A 17,698-nucleotide genomic window follows, 5' to 3' on the forward strand; every position below is an offset into this window, starting at 1 on the left:
TCCCCATCGGTAAAGCTGGTATAGCAATGCTTGCCAACCTTTATAAAGTATAGAAACATAGCGATGTAAAAATACTTTCTGTTTTGAGTAATAGTGTTGTTATTACATGACTTTGTAGTGGCTAAAAGTCACTAATTCATTTAATCTAGGTCTAGGGATTGAAAGTCATCAGCATCTAAGGGCTCCCTGATGACCTATGTGAAATGAGTTGGTGATCTTGGTTTCTAACGGACAAGTCCAAAAACCACCACAGTTACAATCAGTTAGGACTAATTGGCAGCCAGTTTTAGCAGAGGCCAAGAAACTATTAGTTGTAGACATTAATCTACTGCTCCCTCTCACTGTTACATTTGAACTCTCCAGGCCTGGGTAAAAGCATGTGAGCGGGACAGTGTGGGGAACCCTGTATGACTGTTGCCCCCTTCTGTATTATGTGGATAACAGAACTTCTTTAGGTATCGGCCTGACCCAAAGAAGCCCACTGAAATTCATGGAAAGACTCCTATTGATTTTCAGTGGGCTTTGGATCAGGCCTGAGGGCTGCTAATCCAGCGCACTTCAAAAGAACTACATTTCACTTAAAATTAAGAAGAAAATAACAGCAATGCAGATTTTTGTTGACAATGTTAATTTAACTCTTGGCTTATTAAATAATGATTATTCAAAAATTTTGCTTTTTCAGAATGGACTTTGATGATGAAGATGGGGAAGGTCCCAGCAAATTTTCAAGGTGAGCTTTTATAAGTACCTGGCTAACTGATTGGCTTTTATGATGCAGGAAGACAACTAGCAAACTACTAATATTGACAAAACTACAGTCACAGAGGCTGAAATGTGTTTGGTGTCTCCCAGTGCTGACGGATTGGCTTGAACTGCATTGGCAACATTTTCTGTGTCGGCAAATTAGGCATACCACATTCTGGAACATAATAGTAGGTTGATATCTACTAGGTCTCAGCCCACAGAGCGTCAAGCTCTGCAGGAACTATTTAACGAGCAAATTTTTTCAGATAAATCTACTTACTTTAGTTGTCGCCTCACGACACTCAGAATGCATTCTGCTTCATCCCAGGAAATGTTACATATATCACAGAAACAATTTCAGATGAGGAAATTTGTGACTTTTAGTTACAATATTCCAACTTTGAGAGATGAGTGCTCATTATTCTTGGTTGCTGAATTTGTCTTTCTGCCGCTGAAAATAAGTTTCCTGTTTATTGAATGAGTTTTATATTGCTTGTGATAGTTCTAATTTTTAAATTGATGATTAAAATATTCTGCCAGATTCTACTTTCAATATTGTGTGTGTGTCTTGAGCAGTAATATAATATTCCAATAAAGTTAAAACAAAAGTTAAGTGACATTGCCATCCTTCACCTTTCATTTCACTTTTGGTTACATTGTTTTCAGTTTCCCATTAGAAAAATATGGGACACGCCATGGGTATTCAGAAGCCCACCACTATTACTCACATTGCAGTTGGAACCATGATAACAGCCATGATTAATCACAGTTGATATTAATAGGGCTCTAGAACAGTTTTCCTGCCTAATATCGATAGTGATATTGTGTTAGAACCACATTCTAAAACCGTTTCATGGCTTACCTAGTAAGGTCAACAGTAGCTCTGTTTAGCTAGTGCTGTTCTCAGAGAGGATATCCAAATCCACCTTTTTGAGTGGTATTTTAAAAATGTGAGTGTTAAAGAACTTCACAGACTTTTAAGCGCCTTCGGCAGCAGCTACAGAAGTAAAATATTATTATACCAAGCTGATTTGTGCATGCAGATATCTGTTCACATGGGAAAATGTAGGGTTTTATGAGAATAGTGGTGCATATGTACTTTGCATGACACCACTCGTTGCCAGAGCCTTTGAAAATTTGACCCGGTGGGTCCTGTTTTTATTTTTATTGGAACCAAATTCTTATCTAACATTAAATTCAGGTGCTTATGTATCTGAAGACAGAATTTGGTGCTTAATGGTTTTTAGTGCTTCAGCACCTTAACTCTGTACTCTTTTTTTGGGAAAGTGCAACATTTTATTTTGTTTCCATCTAATAGCATTTGCTATTTAGAGATGCAGGCACTCTCCACTGAGCCTATCCTTTTCCTTTATGTTTTCAGGGCATGACCACATCCCAGAAAGCAAAGTACAATAGAGGAAGTAGCATTTTATCTTGTAGTCAGTACAAAATAAGGGCCTGATCCTGAGATTATTGGCATGAATGGCGACTACAGGATGAAACCTTAAGGCAAAACACACCACTTCAGTCCTACTTGAGCTCTATTTTGAGGATTTAAATATGACTCAATGAAAAAGGAAATGTGAGTGTAAGACTGAAAAAAAACTGGCTGGAGGGCTCATGCGACAATTTAGTACCTACATGTACATTTAACTCACTTAAAAAAAAATTGTCTACACTTCAAGTTAATGGTGACCCTTTAAGTTTTCAAAGAAAAAAAGAAAAGATTATTTATACTGTACTTCCCATGAAAGCTTTAAAGGATTAAAGATACTAATAAATTAAGTTGTGGTGCCTTTGTATTTATCATGGCAAAGCGACAATTATAATATAGAACTAATGCTCTTTATTTTCAGAAAAGCATTTAGTGCTATTATTGAGTTCTTGACAACCCATAGTTTTTGGCTTATTTGTCTCAACTTTTCAAAAAATAAATATTCATTGGGACCAGGTATTTTGATTTATTTCCAACAGTAGGATATCTTCTTTTAGCTATTGTTTTATTTCTTGTCCATATTAGGAAATACTGATTCCAAATGATGAATATATATTTAGAAAAGAGAGAAAGAAAAAGGGTGACATAAGTAATGTTTTATGCCCCTGACTGCCTTTTGGAAAACACTACAGAAAGGATAAAGTCCTAGCTACATTTAAGACAGAGGTGAAACTTCCATTGACTTCAGTTGCATTGGGATTTCACTCAAAATATTTAGTCTAATTTAATTTATAAATTATAATATATAACATGATATAATTTATTCTAAATTCCTGCTACCTGATTGACCATATTTCAGTCCTTTAATATAAGAGAAAATAAGAAGTTTTATTTCCTGTATTTGACACGTGAGCATAACTCTATACTTGTCTCAAGAACTGTCACACCTAGGAGGTGTCTATACAGTTATGCTTTATTTCTCTATACAACCCTCAGTTTATCTATCTAGATCTTTTTTTAAAAAAACAGGCCCTGTATGTAAAACTGGTGCATTTACACCAACTGAGGAGCTGGCCCTGTATATAAGGTATATAACTCATGAGTATAACCAGATTTTGGGAGGCAGGGGGAGTTTCTAGTGATCTTAGCAAGGGATCATAGCTATACACATGAACATTAAGCACTACCTCTATGCAGAAGGACACTACACTTTTTTGCTATTGCTTCTGATGCAAAAGCAGAATTCCACTTTGTTGGAGGGCATGAGAAGGGCACCAGATGTGGAAGGCAACTTTGCTACATCTGGAACAGAATAGAAAGCACATAGATGTGCACTGACACATGTGTTAACGCCTTCATTGGCCTAGAAAATTAAAAGGACTGTGGGAGTTGGGAGGATATCTTATGCAACCCATTTTAAACTGTTCCTTTTCTTTCTTATAATTTTATTTTTGGCATGTACATATTTGGGTCTATGTAGAAAGTTAACTGCAAGTGTACAGAACATTTTAATTGTAGCATATTAACAGTTTTTTATTAGTGAAATATTCTCTTTATATATGATAACCTTTGAATAGGATTCACTGAAGAGAAGATTTGTGCTTTTAAATTGCTCAGGCAATAAACAGAAAAGATGCCTATTTAAGTATGATTGATTAATCAGTGGTAGTAACCCATGAATACTTCTGCTTGAATAGTAGGTTTTAGGCATCAAATTTTCATTTGAGGCATGAAATATCCTCTGTAGGCTGCAACCACTAGAATGCAACAATTATACACTCTAGGGAGGTTAGTATTGGCTCAGGTGTAATATTATTTAGCCTTCTGAAATCTATACACAAGGAAGTAGGTCTGAGATTCAGTCCGGAAGAGGTCATTGGTGATATCTACGCCTTATGAAATGACAGACACTTGCACCAAACACAGTATGTTATTTCTAATACAGGGAGGCGGATGGTCATCTGGTGTAAATCCGTATAGCTCCATTGACTTGAGTGGAGCTATACTGACTTACGCCAGCTGATGATCTGGCCCAGGATCTCATAAAGAATACTTGGTGGAGTGTACAGTGTCCGTATTAAAGCTTTTTACAAAGGTGTCCATAAAATAATGAACTGTTTTTGGATATCTCTGTCTTTCTACAATTTGTATATGTTGTCACTGCCCTCTACTGAGTGCTATGGGTAGTTGATGCAGCCTGCTGAAGATATCTCTACTACAGCTGTGCAACCAGGAATATTTCACGGGTTACTCTTAGTAACAGACTAATGGCGCTTTGTACAACATTCTCAAGCAATAAAGAAAAAAGCTCTAATATTTTAAGTGAATTTTGACCATTGTCATATTAATACACAAAAAGAGAGTTTTTAACAACTGGTTCCTGGTCATTCAAAAAGTTTCACCAGAGTCCCCTTTTCCTTTCCATTCCATCATTCCCATATTATCATGCTTTTCTTGGTATAATTTATAGTAGTTTGCAATTGCAAGTGTTGTCTTTGCCTTCTACTTTGTGTTGACTTTCTAGTTTTGCATAAGCCTTTTAAATTTACCTATCATATTTTGTTTACAGGTATGATGTAAGAACTCTCATATCTGATCTCTCTAGAGTATCCTCTCACTCACAGACAGTTGAGAATCTGAAACAGGTTCTTCATTAGGAAGAATGTGATAAACAAAGTATACGGTAACCTTAACAAAAGAGAGAGGTTGTAATTTATTGAACCATTAAAGGCTGACATTGCAATACACTTGTTTGAATTGTATATTCATTGATGCTTTACTCTTAAGTAAGGCAGCATGTTTGTCACAGAACTCACAGATTCCGTGACTTTCCATGACCTCTGTGACTTCTGCAGTGACCAGTGGTTCGGGCCAGCAGCTGCAGTTTGGGTGTTTGGGAGGGGGTTGGGGCAGGAGGTGCAAGGCGGCGCCTACCTGGGTGGTAGTGGTGGGGGGTCCTCCAGCTCCCACCAGCATGTCCCTGCAGCGCCTAGGCGGAGTGACCAGAGAGCTCTGTGCGCTGCCAGCGCCCGCAGGTGCTTCCCCCAGAGCTCCCATTGGCTGCGGTTCCCGGCCAATGGGAGCTGTGGAGCCGGCGCTTGTGGCAGGAGCAGTGCACAGAGCCCCCCAAGCCACCCCTCCCTATAGAAGCTGCAAGGACATGTGGAGCTGGGTAGGGAGCCCCGCCAACCCTCCCCCCCCGACCCTCCAACAGCAGCAGAGGTCCCAGGTTGCTTGTTGCTGCCCGCCTCCCCCCCAGCACCAGCAGGGGTCCAGGGCCATCCCCCAGCCCAAATTTTAGTTAGGGGTATATAGTACAAGTCATGGACAGGTCACGGGTCGTGAATTTTTGTTTACTGCCCATGACCTGTCCCTGACTTTTACTAAGAATACCTGTGACTGAAATGTAGGCTTATTCATAAGGTCCTTATTGATATCAGTGGGAATTGTGAATGTGGAAACAGAACTCTAAAATGTGTTGATTCTGTTACAGTGACTCCAACATGTAATACCTACATATGATACTCTGCACATATGATGCATCTTCCAAAGCAAGACAAGCCAGTGCACTCCAACTCTTCTAGATGTTCTACGAACTTGCTTATTTACTAGAGTATTTCAAAGGGAAACATTGCAACTGGGATATGACCCTAAATTTTAAAAAAAAGCTTAGCTGTGAAAAGTGGCTGAAAAGTATTCTGTACTTTGCTTAGTCCGCTTCCATGAGTCACTCCCTAATTATTCAGCCCTGAGTTATGCTAAATCAGAATAAATTAATTTCTTCCAATACTGCATGTTGTACCTATCAACGTTACTGGATTCTCCATGTGGTAATCTGCAATTTCACATCTTGTTGGATCAATCAGTAATCCCACAAAAAAACTCCATACAACTCATTGAAATCAGTGGAAGAAGCTGCTTTGACATCAGAAGTGGCATGCACCTTTTCCTGGGCATGCCTGTAGGTAGTTACCGCTTTACAGGTACAGTATGCTGGTGCCATGTCAAAAAATAAAGAAATGCACCTCTATGATGCAGTGTAGTTTTCTAGGTTCAGTAGGTCAGTTCCTCAGCTGATGTAAATTGGTTCAACTCCATTGACTTTGATTTACACTAGCTGAGGATCTGGCCCACACATCCTAATTTATATACAATATTGACAGCTGATAATTGAAAAACTCTGAAATGCAACTGGCCAACTCAGTAATATATTTACTGTTATGTGCTGAGAACTTTGGAAATAAAATTTTAAATGAGTCGGTGATGGTCCTTGTTGTAGGGTCTTGGGAAGTGTGAAGGGGAGGAAAAAAAAACCCTTAATTTACTGGATACTCTTTTTCATAATTTGATAGGTGGACTGAGAGCAGTGTTTTGCCATGAAAATTAATGTCTGTATGCTAAGGCTGGGGTTTTCAAAGAATGGAAATTATACATCTAACCTCTCTGAAAATCACACCCTAAATCCTGAAGTCTTTACACAATTTTTAACTCTATTATTTATCATGTAAAATTCCCATGGACTTTAATGATAGTTTCGACTGAGTAAAGACTTTAAGATGTGGCCTTTATAATTATAAATTTTGTCATTCATGGAAGACAAAGTAAAACCAAAGCTTCTGATAAAGTTTTCTTTTGAATATTTTTTTGAGCACAGTATTGGTATTCAGGAACTCCTGAATACCAATACTTTTTTCTAATCCCAGCTCTAGCTTTCTTTGTCTTCCTCAGACTTCCTTTGTAGCTATAGTCAAGTTATTTAACCTCTGTGAAACAGGGTTATTGTGAAGATGCTCTAGGTATCTGTGTAAGTCTCATTGAAGATAAAAAGCACTATATTAGTGTTGAATATTGTCATAGTTATTTCATTACGATAGTTAGTTGTTCTCTTATATAATTACCTGTTCAGTGTCGGCAAATGAGGACCTACTTTACCTTTAATATTTGGTTTAGATATTGTATTTACTTGTTATACAAAATATGGTTCCAATCTTGCAATCTGATCCCTAAAGTCTGGGGTGGGGGAGCATAGAGGTTGAGGTCTGCTACATAGGATTACAGAATTGGGTCTATATCACCATAACAAAATTTTAGTCAAAGCTGTTGCTTACTGTGGACCTGAAGTCCATGGAGGGGCTCCCACTGATTTAATCAGAAGCTGGATCAGGTTCTATATTAATACAAGCAACACCTCACTAAAGCCCTTACGCTAGGAGGCACAGAGCATCTCTTGAAAGGTGGGACTTCCCCTGGAGTTGACAGCCCTCAGCACCTCACATTCTTTTCTGTCTGCTGCTCTAAACCAAGTGAGGTATAATTGCTAGGGTGTTAGAACCAGTAGCTGGCAGTTCAGAAATCTGGATTCTTTTCTCCGCTCTGCCACTGACTTACTGTGTGACCTTGGGCAAGTCGTATTTAACCGTCACATGCCTCAGTTTCCCCACCTGTAAAATGGGGGATAATAATGCTTACCTTTGTAAAGCGCTTTGATCTCCTTGGATGAAAGATGCTACACAGGTGCAAAGTATTATTATTATTTATAATACCAAATGGAAATTCCTATACTGATCTTGTCTTGCTTTGTCTGTTGGCTTGATCTTTCTTTAAATGTTTAGGGAGAATCATAGTGAAATTGAAAGACGCAGGAGAAATAAGATGACACAGTATATCACCGAGCTTTCGGACATGGTGCCCACCTGCAGTGCATTGGCCCGTAAACCCGACAAGCTGACAATTCTGCGTATGGCTGTTTCGCACATGAAGTCTATGAGGGGCACCGGAAATAAATCTACTGATGGGGCATATAAGCCTTCTTTCCTAACGGAACAGGTAGTTGCTTCATAAATGTTATTTCTTCCGGGCTAAATAATCCTGTTATTTTGAGAGGTGGGATAGAGAGGTCAGTTTGTGTTTTCCTTGCTTCATTTAGTGAGAGGCACACAATCCCAGGTGTGAGCACAGACAGATTTGGAGAAAATTCAGATTTGGATCTGCCTCCATCTGTAAAAACTCAGAACTGGAGAGCTTGGATCTGAACTTACGAAACTCCTCTCTAGTTTCCTTTTGGCTACAAGGAAGAAGATGTAACTGGTATTTCAAGGGAGCCCAGGTTCAGCCTTATCCACTGGAAACTCCTCATGCCTGCTGGTACTTTTGAACCCAGAGGGCTGTAGCTTACACACTTTTTTGCTCTTAACAGTAAAGTTCTTACATATGCAAAGAATGGCTTGAAGCAGTACATATTTCTGTTAGACAAATACCAGCAGCTGCTGAGCTTTCAGTGCTCATCTCTCTATGTACTTTTTATGATGGGTTTGGCCCCTTTGGGGTGTCTCGTGATGTGCTGGGGTGCCACTGAGTCAGACTGTTCTGCCAGCCTGGGTCCCCTTTACCTTGCTGGGTTAGGTTCACAAGCCTCTTCCAGCCGAGCACAGGCAGGGCTGCACCCAGCTGCATAGAGAGACAGAGACCGGCTCTGGAAAGATTCAGCCTTAGGGGCTCATCCCAACAGTCTGGTGCCCACTCCCTTTAAGGGGGACAAACCCAAAGGTTTTATGAAATTCGCCCCCTCCCTCAATGTGGAGGGAGATATGCACAACTCCTTGCCCTCCCCCCGCCCGTTAGAAATTACATAAACTAGGTTATATTATAAACAAGCAATACATTTATTAACTACAAAAAGTGAATTTTAAGTGAATATAAGCGGTAACAGACAGAACAAAGCAGGTTACTGACCAAATAAAGCAAAATATGCAAACTAAGCTCAATATATTTAAGAAACAGGTTACAAAATGTAAATTCTCACCCTAAATATTATTTTAGGCAGGTTGCAAAGTTTCCATGGTTCAGAGTTCCAGTTATTTCTTTTCAGACTGGATTCCTGTCTCAGTCTGGACTCTCCCCTCCCCCCCTTGCCTTTCCTTCAGGTGGCTTGAGCAGTCTTTCTTCTTGGGCAGACAGGCCATGGAGAGGAAGAGTCCCGTTTCCTTTCCTCCCCACCCTTAAATAGGATTTTCATAAGGCGGGAATTCTTTGTTTCCCAAACTTGACCTCCCTTCCCTTCCAGTGGAAAGTTTCGAGAAGTCCAGGTAATGTTTCGTTTCAGGTGACAAGACCACCTGACTCTGTAGTATCACAGCATCCATGAGTCAGTGGCAATATGGAACGTTGCAGGAAAGCCAGGCCTTTCCACGGTCCATTGTCCTTGCTGATGGGCCATCCATTGTGGTACTGAAGAGTTAACAGTGGGCGTCACCCAAAGTAGCATAGTTGAAATACAGATACATAGTCAATATTCCTAACTTCAGATACAGAAATGATACAGGCATACACATAGGATAATCACATTCAGTAAACTATAACCTTTCCAATGATACCTTACAAGACCCATCTCTTGCATAAAGTACATCTCAGGTATGTCATGTTCATATTGTAAGCATATTTTTATAAAGAATATGGAGTGAAACATAACACTTTTATCTTGAGTCTCTCTAAATTTGTTTCTGGGGGACTGCAAATATTGTCACTTGACTCGTCTTCTTACCTCTGTGTAAGCTTGAAAGCCTGTCTCTCAGCAACAGAAGTTGGTCCAATGAAATATATCACCTCACCCACCTTGTTGCTCTTTAGGGCAGACTAGTCACTTTTCATCGTATCATTTTTTTTTTTGAGGCTTACAGAATGGCGCACACATTTTTTCTATTTCCAACTGTGTGAATAATGGATTTAAAATGGGGTCATAAATCCTCTAGAAGTTGCAGCTAATATAGAGGGAGGTGGGCCACTTTAACAAAATCATCTTGTTTTTAGTTGGTGTTTCAGAAATTGATACACTGACACTGTGGTGAAAAATAAGATGCATGTCAGCAGAAGTATGTAGTTTATTAGCAGTATTTCTGATAGCTGTGACAGCTCTTTAAGACAATGGTATCAGTTTACCAGACTAAGATCTCTTCCTTATCACCCAATACCATCCACTGTCTGTTCAATTTTGTGCACTCCAACCCACAATGGAGCTTGGAATTTCCCTACACTGTATCTTGCTATCTAAGCTCCATTGTAGGTCAATGTGAGAGACTCAATGTGAGATGTACAGTGGGTGGACAGCAGGGTCTAGCACAGACCTGCATTGTTTAGGCACCCTGTCTCCACCATAAGTAACAGTCGCAAAAGTCTGAAGCAGCAGCACTCAGAGACCCTTATTTAAGAGACTAAAATATTTAATCAAAACAATAAAGTGGACAATGAAAGAGACAGGCTTGAGAAACCTTGTTTGTTGCTATACAAGTTTCAGTTGCAACAGATTTTTGGGTGGGTGTTAAGAAGGAAGTCTGAGTAAACAGAAATAAAAGTTAGGACCATGTTTTTCACTCCTCATCAACCCATTTTTGCACAACTGATTGCTTCCGCCAAAGTTGCTATACATATACGTGCAAAGAACAAATTGCGCACACCAGTCAAGCTGTTGGGTGACTAACTGCCCAGGTTGTGCATGCAACAGTGAACATTGTGCACACAAAAAAGGTAGGTGCTCTTTAACAGGAACACTGAGTTCTGTGCATAAAAAGAGGCTGTTTGAAAAATGGAAATGGTCAGTAGTGACCCTCCTTTCCTATGTGGAAAAATTCTACAGAATTTGATAGAGATTATTAATCTTTCAGTAATGTTTTTATGATGTCTGCTATAGTTTCTATTGGAATGTTTTTAAAAAAACCTATTAAAAATATATCGTTCCTTATGAGATTTTACAGATTTTGAATAATATCTAAAAGATCATATTATACTTCAAAAGAATCCTGTTGATTTAAACTCTGTTAAATTGTATAGAACATTTCAATAAGGATGGAAATGGTGTATTATCTTTAGCATGTCATTTTCCCTGTCTGTGCCTTTTTTTATGATACCCACTTTGGAGGGGAGTTATGAGGCTTAGTTAGTTAATTTTTCTAAACTGCATTGAGCTCATCAAATAAAAGATGTTGTAGTTACTAAGATTAACAATTTTTGTTTCATTACGAAATTGGATGCATTGTTATATCAGTGCCACATTGAAAATGTAGGTCACTTATTATTTGACCAGCCATTCAGATCTCAAAAAAGTGTTGAGTTGAGGGTGACAGATGTATTCTTTAATTCTCTCTTCTTGCTGGCCTTCTAATTAAATCCTGTCTTTGCAAGGAACTGAAACATCTTATCCTTGAGGCTGCAGATGGATTCCTGTTTGTAGTTGCAGCTGAGACTGGGAGAGTCATCTACGTATCGGATTCCGTTACTCCGGTGCTGAACCAGCCACAGTCGGAGTGGTTTGGCAGCACACTCTATGAGCAGGTTCATCCAGATGATGTGGAAAAGCTGAGAGAGCAACTGTGTACATCTGAAAACTCTATGACAGGTCAGATATATCTGATATGCGCTTCGTTGTATTGTAGTCCCCTTCTGAGCTCAGCTGAAGTTCAAACTCCCAATTAAAGCCTAGGTCAGTTTAGCCTTTTTTAATCTAAGAATAACGGCAATTCAGTGAGATTAGGCTGCTGTTGTCTTGCTGGCAGTGCGATGATGCTGGTGACCTTATTCATTTATGTGTGTTATTAGAATCTGCTCCCCACTTACTTGACTTCAGGTTTGGCTTGTAGACACCGCCCCCTCCCACCCTTAACTTAGCTGTACCTTCACATCTCTGGCTTGCCCAGGTGTGGATTCTGTGATGTTTTCCTTCCTTACTCTCTGATCTTTTTAGCTTCTTCACAAATATGTGTTTTCTTTATGCCTGTATCTATTTTGAAATCTGAAATAATTTTTCACACTTTTCTAAAAGTTTTATGTGGTCTGTTAAGAAGAACCATATTCAAAAGATTTAATGCTTGGCAGCTCACTCAGAATCACATGTGGTTTTTTAACAAGACATTTGCTGCTCTTAGCTAGTGTGTGATTTACAACATACTTTGTGGTTTTCTACTTTTCAGTTAAAACATGCATAGCTTTATCTTGTAATTGTGGCATGTAAAGCCATGAAGACTGAGTACCACCAATTGTAGATGTGACCTTCCTTACTAGGGCATAGGGCAGCTGTGTTGGAACTAGCAAGACGGAGCTAAATCCCATTTTCACTGAAACTTGTAAAGCAGAAAACCAGAATTACTTAAAGAATGTGTAGGCTTGTTCCTTTTGTCTAGCCATGCAGTATGTGTATATCTGAGGAATACTCAGGCTAAAGAAAAATACTAGAGCTGTGCAAAATGTTCACAACAAAACTCCAAACAAGGCAAAACTTACATGGTTTTCACTTCCTTAGGAAATCAAACTTCTGACCTTGTTTGCTGGAAGTTTTGCTGTTTCATAACTGAAAGGCCTGTGGCCCAGTTTCAAGTGAACCTGGGCACAATTTACAGCTTCCATATCAAAAAAGTGCCAAATTAATGGTTCCATGGGGTTTTGGAGTCATGTGGTTTTGGCAAAGATTTGCTTTATTCAAATCAGAAACTCAAAGCAAAATTCAACTGTGAAAATCCATATGGATCAAAACCAAGAGAATGTTGACAGGAACCCGTGCAGACTGCTGAGATCCACATAGCTCTAAAACTTTGTGCTTTGTTTAATAAAAAAAAAATAGCACACATGTTCCTATTGCATATAGCACTTAATACAGAGCATTCCCTTTTAAGAAGCAATTATCCCAGAGTCTCGCTTAACGCTTAGGGGTGGATCTTCAAAAGCGCTTAGCTCTGTTCAGACAGGAGCAAGGTTAGATCAATGCTGAGCACTTTTGAAAATTCAACTCTTAATATATTCCTGCATTTTTAAACTTGTGCTGCTTTTTCGTTGAACCTGCCTTTGTATGGAGAGAAAAACATTCAAAAACTTAACACGTTTGGGGTCAAATCCTCTCCCTGAAAAAGTCCCTTTGAGCTACTAGATCAGCATAAAGGGATTTAAATCTGCCCTAAATGGACAGCTGAGGATTCCCCAAATCCAAGGAAATTTTCAGCTGAAATAAAATCTGAATAGTTGTCCCTATGCCAGCCCCTCCTGCCTCACTCGTGGTGCAGGGGCCATGCTGGGCATGGGAAGGTGCTGAAGGGGCTGGGTCTAGAGCCATTACAAGCTGGTGCAGACGAGGGCAGTGCATGGGAGCAAGTTTGTGTGGACGTTGTAACCCGGTTTCTGTGTAGAGTTATCACAATTGCATATATAGAGCCAGTACTTCAGCCTTCAAAGGGCCAATTAAATCTCTCTCCAGCCATAAACACATTCAGCAGCTGATCTTTATGTATAGTACTGGGAATTGCATGTACACATTAGACATATACTATCACAAACACCATGACATTTATGTGCATCACAGAAAGAACCAATCTTTTAGAGTGTTTCTAGGATCTTAACTAGAGTTTGTATAAGACTAGTCTAATTGTTTTCTTGTATTCCCATCTGTCTGTATCCGTCTGCTGTCTCTTGTCATATACTTAGATTATAAGCTCTTTGGGGTAGGTCCTGGTCCATGATTGGGTTTCCTTGGTGCTCTGATAATACAAAGAATTCATGCTAATAGTCTAAAGTAAGTGCCAATCCTTTGTCAAATATTCTTGTGCTGCAGTTTTAGTCTTTCTTTTAAAAACAAGACCCCACCAGTGAAACTTACATACTGTTGTGTTAGTACAGACAGCAACAAACTCACTCTTGAAATTCAGTTTTAAAGTTAAGTAGTTTGATTCTGCAGTCTACCATAAACTAAAATTAGCTATAGTCCTTTTGGACTGTCAGATCCGTTTCGTTCCATTTATAAGATGGCAAGCTATGGTACTCCAAGAGCCCCTTGATCTCTTTCATTCTCTGAGTAGTGTGGCCATAGATATTCCAAAGTGCACTACACCTAATTTATGCAGTAAGACACCACCCTTTCTCCAGCACGAGCCATGCTGAATTCAGCAGCAGGTTGTAACGTCTACATCAGTGTAATGAAATCATGTAAGTAACTGAATTCATTAAATATTTTTTTTAAAGAGCCACGCAGAGAAGTGTTTGCCTCAAGCTAGTATTTATCGAGCCATTTGGGCAGACCCCAGGCCTCACTCTGTTTTCCAAGATTGCTGTTTGAATCTTGGAAAACAGAAAGGCTTGAAAGAGAAGCAAACTGCAAGGCAGCCAGCTGCTTGTTTGATTTTTTTTATTTTTTTTTTCCTGCTAAAAGTGCAGTTCACCACAGGCAGCAGGAAAATCCCACATCCTTCCATGATCACCAGCTGTTGAGCAGAGGGGCCACACAGGGAAACAAGGGGATTTTCAGGTGAAAGTTGAGTTTAGAAAAGTTATGACTTTTAATATTCTCCCCCCTTCTAAGTGTACATTTCCTCATCCCTGTAACTACCCTTTTCACCTGCTGAGGTTTGGGAACAGACACAATAGCATTCCACAGAAGCAACTTTAAATTGTCCTCTATCAGATCACATGCAGTAGCCTCTGGCATGTGCATGGCACCATGATATGAATGCTCAGTATTGTTATTACATTGCTCTGACTTTCCCAGTTAGCCCCTACTGTTAGTGATCCCTGGACATAGAGAGACCACTGCACGTTGTGAACATTTCCGGGTCTGCCATTGGCAAGTGTGATGTACAGACAGAGAGTAAGCTCTTTCTCACATTTCTTCACCCAAAGATGAAATAAATGAGGGTGAGACTAGGACATGGATTCAGAGTCCCATGGACCTAACCTATTAATGCTGTCTGCCCAAAGGTAGTGAAAGGGTCTTCCATCCCGATCCCTTGCGAAGAGGAGAAATGTGCAGTGATTTCACTGAAGGAAGGTGAATGTGATACAAAAAAGTTGTCCTACTGTTCACAACACAAGAAGAGACTCCACATAAGGCCAGTGACAGTCTGAGGAGAAAACCAAGGCCCAACCCAAGCTATGCTGGGCTTCATATCAGGGACATCAGCCTGGTCTCTGGCCAGAAAGTGCCTTCCAGCAGAAAGGGACTCTGAAACCAGGACCCAATGTGCCCAGCTGTATCTTCTCTCCATTGCTGTGAGGGCAAGCGCAGCCTCATCCTTGTGTGCCTATCTCTCCCTCACGTGCATCATGGAGTCTGTACTGTTAGCACTAAGTGTGACTAGCAAATATCTTGTCAGGAGTCACTGGGGGAAACAGAGCGGATACGAGATTTCTGTAGTGTTGAATTTTTAACCTGGTCTAAGTTAGATCCTGCAGCAGTTTAAAGGCATGAAGTTTCAGAGAACAGTGGGAACTTTCTATCTATATTTTAGATCAGTGCTTCTCAAAGCCAGTCCACCGCTTGTTCAGGGAAAGCCCCTGGCGGTCCAGGCCAGTTTGTTTACCTGCCTTGTCTGCAGGTCCGGCCGAGCACAGCTCCCACTGGCTGCGGTTCGCTGCTCCAGGCCAATGGGGGCTGCGGGAAGGGCGGCCAACACATCCCTCGGCTCATGCTGCTTCTCCCAGCCCCCATTGGCCTGGAGCAGCGAATCGTGGCCAGTGGGAGCCGCGGTTGGCCGGACCCACGGATGCGGCAGGTAAACAAACCAGCCCAGACCACCAGGGGCTTTCCCTGAACAAGCAGCAGACTGGCTTTGAGAAGCACTGTTTTAGATGACTAGTGACTCCTTCCCAGTGACTAAGATGGCAGATATGGAAGAGAGAAGTGTAATTGGTTATCTAGGGTGTGACTAGAAACACAAACTTGCCTTGATTCACTTTGTCAGGTCAGTAGTGGTATTTTACAGTCTTCCAAACCATGGGAGGACAGCAGGCTTGTCGTTGATCATGTAGGCACATAACTATATGCAAAGGCTCATTAATGTAAAGGTGTTAGAGCTACTACAGACGTTGTAGCAATGGGCATCATAGACGTGTCTAATTAAACAGGCAAAAACAAGTTCCGGGGTAAAGAGGGTCATCTTCCCCTTTTGCCCTTCATTTTCCTTGCGAGTTAGTTGAGAGCTGTATCTATTTTTGGCTAAAGGGAAAATGGTTGATTTCTGTGTTGTTTCATACCCACGGAGATTTGGGGGGGGGGGTATCTGGGGATAGATCAGTTGTCGGTGTGTTTATTGTAGAGTAATTGATAACGCATTGTAGCACCAAGAAAGTATGGATCAAGATGAGCTGGAAAAGGCAAGGACTGAAATGTGATAGTGACAAACAGTGCTCCTAAAGAAGGCGTTTACGTGTGCTAGGTGAGCGAGTACATTCTGAGGACTCTAGGAGTGTAGCATGGAGGGGGGGGCCTATCAGGGATGTTACTGAGGTGGGGGGAGGAGGGATTCATGGGGTGTGGTGGGGAGGGGCTCTACAGGGATGGTATCGGGGATTCTTAGGGGCCAGCAGTGGCACCCTAGCTGGGACGGGTGCAGCCCCTGGGTGGTTTTGAGGCTTTCGAGAGTGGGGCCGTAGGAGACCAGGAGGGGATTGGGGGCACTGCTGCATTGTGTGTGGGGGACAGCTGCCACGTAGGGGTGGGGTTCCAGTCCTGGAAACAGAGCGGAGAAGGCGCGCCTGCGCAGTGTGCCTCTGTGTACCGGAAGATGGTGCTCATCAAGGGAAGTGAGTGCCGGGTGGGCAGAGCGAGGTAAATCCCCGACCCCACTCCCCAGCGGGTGCTTGAGGGCCGGATAAAAACATCTGACAGGCCGGAAGCGACCCACGGGCCCTAGTTTGCCCACCCCTGCTCTAGAAGCCACGTTGAAGTCCTTGAGCGCTAGGGGGATTACTGTCTAAAAATATCTGCATGGAGACAAGATTACTGCCTCTTGGGGGCAATTTAACAGAGAGGAATTTCTCGAACCATATACCACTTGTTGGTCTCTTTAGCGAAATGTGCCAAGGTGGGCATTTTGGCCTGAAAGGGATGCAAAGTGATACGTTAAGTGTATTGGCTTCACAGAATGAACACTGAAGTTTGTGCCTCACAGCTCTTCCGATATTAGATTCCCGGGGATAGCTGGAGGGAGTATGGGCAAGTAACCTGAGGAGCTTGGCCACCTATTCCTAAAGTTGGCTCCAAACTTGGGAGAGAGGAAGGGGAGAGAAAATCAGAAAAATACTGATAATGGCATTTTGTTTTTGAAAAATAAAACGTGTGTCTAAAGTTTGGGTGTTTTTAACTTTAGGAGATCAGATGCTGAACTATGTGTTATGTTTCACAAAAGAGGCAGGTCCCCTTTACAAAATATTCAAGACTTATTTTAAAATAAACTGGGTGCCAATGTTCTGCCAAGACTTTTTAATATAACTTCCACTTGGTTTTAACTTAAAAGGAGATTTGGAATGATCCTTTTCAATCCAAGTAACTCCCTCATCAGCACTCACTTTGGTATATAGAAAAGTTTTGATGCAAAGTAGCGATTGTTCATGTTCAGTAACATCTTTTCCAAGAAAAACGAAAGGAAGATTTCTGCTCTCTGTCGACACTTAAAGCTCCCTTTGTTGCAGGCTCAGGTTATCATATAACTTCGAGCTGGTCTCAGAGTGAATCAAGGGCAGTCTGTGATCCTACTTAATTGTTTTAGAGCT

At 41.0% G+C, this 17,698-nt stretch overlaps 1 protein-coding gene across 5 annotated transcripts in view; it reads left to right on the forward strand.

Moving 5' to 3' along the window:
- Positions 1-17,698, forward strand: part of ARNT2 (aryl hydrocarbon receptor nuclear translocator 2) — a 149,708-nt gene that overhangs the window by 40,814 nt on the left and 91,196 nt on the right. For all 5 annotated transcript variants that reach the window (XR_005585543.1, XM_039491847.1, XM_039491845.1 and 2 more), the window contains exons 3-5: positions 683-730; positions 7,792-8,005; positions 11,354-11,567. Coding sequence is in view for 4 of the 5 variants with exons in the window: in XM_039491847.1 (XP_039347781.1) it covers positions 683-730; positions 7,792-8,005; positions 11,354-11,567 (476 nt within the window). In the remaining variant the exon portion in view is untranslated. The remainder of the gene's footprint in view (positions 1-682; positions 731-7,791; positions 8,006-11,353; positions 11,568-17,698) is intronic.

Source organism: Mauremys reevesii, linkage group 10 (genome assembly GCF_016161935.1).
Source record: "Mauremys reevesii isolate NIE-2019 linkage group 10, ASM1616193v1, whole genome shotgun sequence".
NCBI classification, from domain to species: Eukaryota; Metazoa; Chordata; order Testudines; family Geoemydidae; genus Mauremys; species Mauremys reevesii.